This window comes from Sinocyclocheilus grahami, unplaced genomic scaffold (genome assembly GCF_001515645.1).
Source record: "Sinocyclocheilus grahami isolate Dianchi unplaced genomic scaffold, SAMN03320097.WGS_v1.1 scaffold826.1, whole genome shotgun sequence".
NCBI classification, from domain to species: Eukaryota; Metazoa; Chordata; class Actinopteri; order Cypriniformes; family Cyprinidae; genus Sinocyclocheilus; species Sinocyclocheilus grahami.
In genome coordinates, this window is record NW_015506005.1 from 490,820 (window position 1) to 494,181 (window position 3,362).

The 3,362-nt window shown below is 39.9% G+C and overlaps 1 protein-coding gene across 1 annotated transcript in view; it reads right to left on the reverse strand.

Annotated features, from left to right (window-relative positions):
• The window catches only part of LOC107562501 (transient receptor potential cation channel subfamily M member 5), a 15,791-nt gene that overhangs the window by 10,660 nt on the left and 1,769 nt on the right, over window positions 1-3,362 (reverse strand). Inside the window, exons 3-11 of the mRNA XM_016247130.1 lie at window positions 3,197-3,360; window positions 2,948-3,114; window positions 1,946-2,123; window positions 1,801-1,865; window positions 1,491-1,686; window positions 1,291-1,362; window positions 1,031-1,149; window positions 585-923; window positions 364-507 (exon numbers count right to left, since the gene is read on the reverse strand). Coding sequence (XP_016102616.1) covers window positions 364-507; window positions 585-923; window positions 1,031-1,149; window positions 1,291-1,362; window positions 1,491-1,686; window positions 1,801-1,865; window positions 1,946-2,123; window positions 2,948-3,114; window positions 3,197-3,360 — 1,444 coding nt within the window. The remainder of the gene's footprint in view (window positions 1-363; window positions 508-584; window positions 924-1,030; window positions 1,150-1,290; window positions 1,363-1,490; window positions 1,687-1,800; window positions 1,866-1,945; window positions 2,124-2,947; window positions 3,115-3,196; window positions 3,361-3,362) is intronic.

Consider the following 3,362-nt stretch of genomic DNA (forward strand, 5'->3'; position numbering starts at 1 on the left):
AAGGACATTTTAGGCAAATTAGAAATTCTGACCAGGACGTATGATCACCCTAAATTAGTACTGTGCACAAAGTAGAAATAAGCAAGAATTGTAAACCACAAGAATGCAAAAACATAAGCAGTAAATTCATTCAGCGTTGATTCTCAGCTTCTCAGCACTGTTCATGCAAATTGTTCAAACACCCTTATAAAGTTTGATCAGTGAACCCTCCCGAGGTCATTGTGATACACAACTGTAAATGATTGGTAGTCAATGGGACTTAGGTACTAGCTTCTGATAAGGTCTAAAGAACAAATTGTGAACATATAAATGGAATTAGTTTATGAAAATGAGCTCATCGCTCATATTGGTTTATTGACTCACCATGGCCCAGAAGTAGTTTGCCATTTCCTGCCTATTTTGCAGGATAGCCCAAAGGAAGAGGTCTCTCCAAGGGTGATCACAACGACGGTCCATGTCTGGTAGGTTTTTCTGGCTGTGGAAAAGCCGGCCTTTCCCCATCCTCTCCTGCAGCAGATACACATAATATAGTAGGACTGTAGCATGGCGGATTACGTCTAAGTGCATGTTAAAGGCCCACTCACCGCTGGAAGTTTTTGGTAGAAACCCCTACAGGTATCATCAAGAAAGTCTTTGAGGACTTTGGAGACCTCATGAAAGGTGAAACGAGCCCTGCGGTCACCCGGTTCAGTGTGAGGGTGTCCTGACATCCGTTTGCTAGCCAAATGAACCTGTTTCTCCTGATGCTTTTTCAGGAGCAGGGTGTGAAGGAGGTTTTTCTCAGACACAGAGCAGTAGAGTTCCTGAAGGCGGCCATAAGTTAGGAATTCATTTATGTTCACGCCGTTATCCACAAACAAACGCACAAAGTCAGGCTTGTCATTTATCAATGCCTCCATCATCACCTCCTCCAGGTCCTGAGCCTAAAAGAGTATGAAGAAATATTGTGTATGAGAATTAAAACAAGTAGGCCTACTGATAAACGAAATAAACGAACAAAACAATTTTGATTTAAAAGTTTAATTCTCACACTCCATGCCACATCTCCACTGAAGATCTCACTTTTAGCAATGTCCACCCTATTCCAGGCCACAGCCAGTTTCAGCTCATCCAGGAAGTCCTGTGCTTCCTGACTTTGACTCTTACAAGCTGAGCCCAGACAAGAACATTTATGAACTCACTGCCATCATTATACAGAAATATATCAGTCTTACAAGCATTCAAATAGAGAAATATATACGATTCCCTCATGTGTTTTCTGAAGTTAGTATAAAAATCACGGTTACGCACCCTTAACCAGCGCTTTGAGGACTACAGTGTCCAGTTCTGAGTCCTGCTCTGGGTCGTGAACTGTGTCGTCCACTGGCACCAGGTTATAAGAGACCTAGATTTGGACAAATCTGAGTCTTTACACAAATGACTTGTGCCTAAAACAGAAGTGTCCATCCTTACATAAAAACACACCATCTAAATATCTCAAAACCAAAAACTGCTCATTACCAGTTTGATCCAGGAAGTGATTTCAGTGCTGTGTAGGCCATTGGTGAAGGTGTTTATCAACAGCTCTTGGACCATATCAGCATCCCAGCATCCTCTGTCCATCAGGGTCACTAAAATATCCGCGACTCCTCCTGAGCCAGCTAAAATCAGCCAGGGTATTGAATTCTGAATATTCTTGTACATTCTCTGTAAGAAGGCATTGAAAGTGGCTATTACCAACCTGGTGAGAATAACATGTTACAATAAAACACTTAAAAAAATTCAGTGGATATATTTTAATAATAAAATGTTAAGAGTGACCTGTAATATCCTTGGCTCTCCATGAACCAGAAGACATAAGACAGGGATTTCTATACTGCCTGTGCCTGTTAAAACAATGAATTCCATTTAAAATATTTTCACGAGAAGATAAAACTTTGCTAAAAATAGATCTGTCTTAACTCACCTCCATATCCTGTACGCTGCAGAGAGATGTGTTTGAGCATCTTGACTCTCATCTCACCAGTGGATCCAGGTCTCTGGGGGTCCTCGTCCACCAGGATGAAATGAGAATGATTGCAGTCTAAAGAGTACACTGCACCATGGGGAAGATCTTCAGATGGGTATGTTGCTGGATGATCAGGCTAACAATTACAAATTATATAAAAAAAACAATGTTCATTTGATTAAAAAAATGTATATACACATAAATATTATTAATTAAGTTTTGGAGTGCTGCAGGGATGACAATTTTGTAGGCCAACTCAGAAGTTAGCATCACCCTGATTTCCTAGACATAAAAGCCAATAGGATTTTTCCATTGGCTTTTGGATTAATACAGAAAATAAACTCTGTGACCAACACAAATTCTGAAGCCTAAATACAATCTCCTGAAGTAAAAATCTAAAGTTAGGCTTTAAACGAACTACACAACTGTTGCATGACTTTAATTTCACTGCCACTAAGCTTCCGACAACTCTTTCACTCTTTATTTAAAATCTAGAAGTTTGAAAGTTTAAGTTAAAACAGTTTATAAGAGTGCAAGTATAAACAATGAGGCTATCAGTGTAAATGAGTTTTCCTGTTTGCCGAGATTACATTACATAGTCCCATAAGACCACCTTTTTCAAGACATGTTAAAGCTTTAAAAAATCACAAGTGAGGTATTACTGATGTATTTTATGCCACAGAATAAATTGTGAAAATATCTTAAGCTAATGTTAACCACAAAACTAAAAATAAATAAACAAACAAATTAATAAATAACATTGAATTTGGGACGATGGAAACTAAGTGCAAAAATGCTAACTTGTTTCTGGGTTTTAGGACTCATTTCTGCAGCACTCTATTGCAAAACGAAATTTCCACATGCTTGGTCCATGCAACTCAATTATATAATGATGTGATAAATGAAAACATTGTATCTTTTGAGAAGACTTGTCTATAAACGTCAGAAAGCAGTCTTCACCTTTGCAGACAGTAGCAGATCTCTGTTCTGAATCATGTTCCAGGGAGCAATTCCAATGGCCACCACTCGCACCTTAGTGGAAGTGCTCGCTAGAGAGTGGTCCCTTACGGCTTGACCCAGGTTCTTGGTGATGCCAAAACGTAAACCACTTGTGAGGATCCATGCCCCTGTGTAGGTCAAGGGTCAAAGTTCTGTAACAGTCAAAAGGAGATTGTGATTTTTGTTTTTGATGAACAGTAAATTATCCACCTGTGCTCTGTGCTGCCTTCACAAGGCCTTTTCTAAGAGTGTCCCTAAGCCAGGGCTTCAACTGAGACACTTCATCACCTCCCATTAGTGCCACCACCAGATGAGGAGGGGCCAGACCCCACTGCTTAGTCAACATCTGGTAGATTTCAGCTGGATCTGTAGAGCT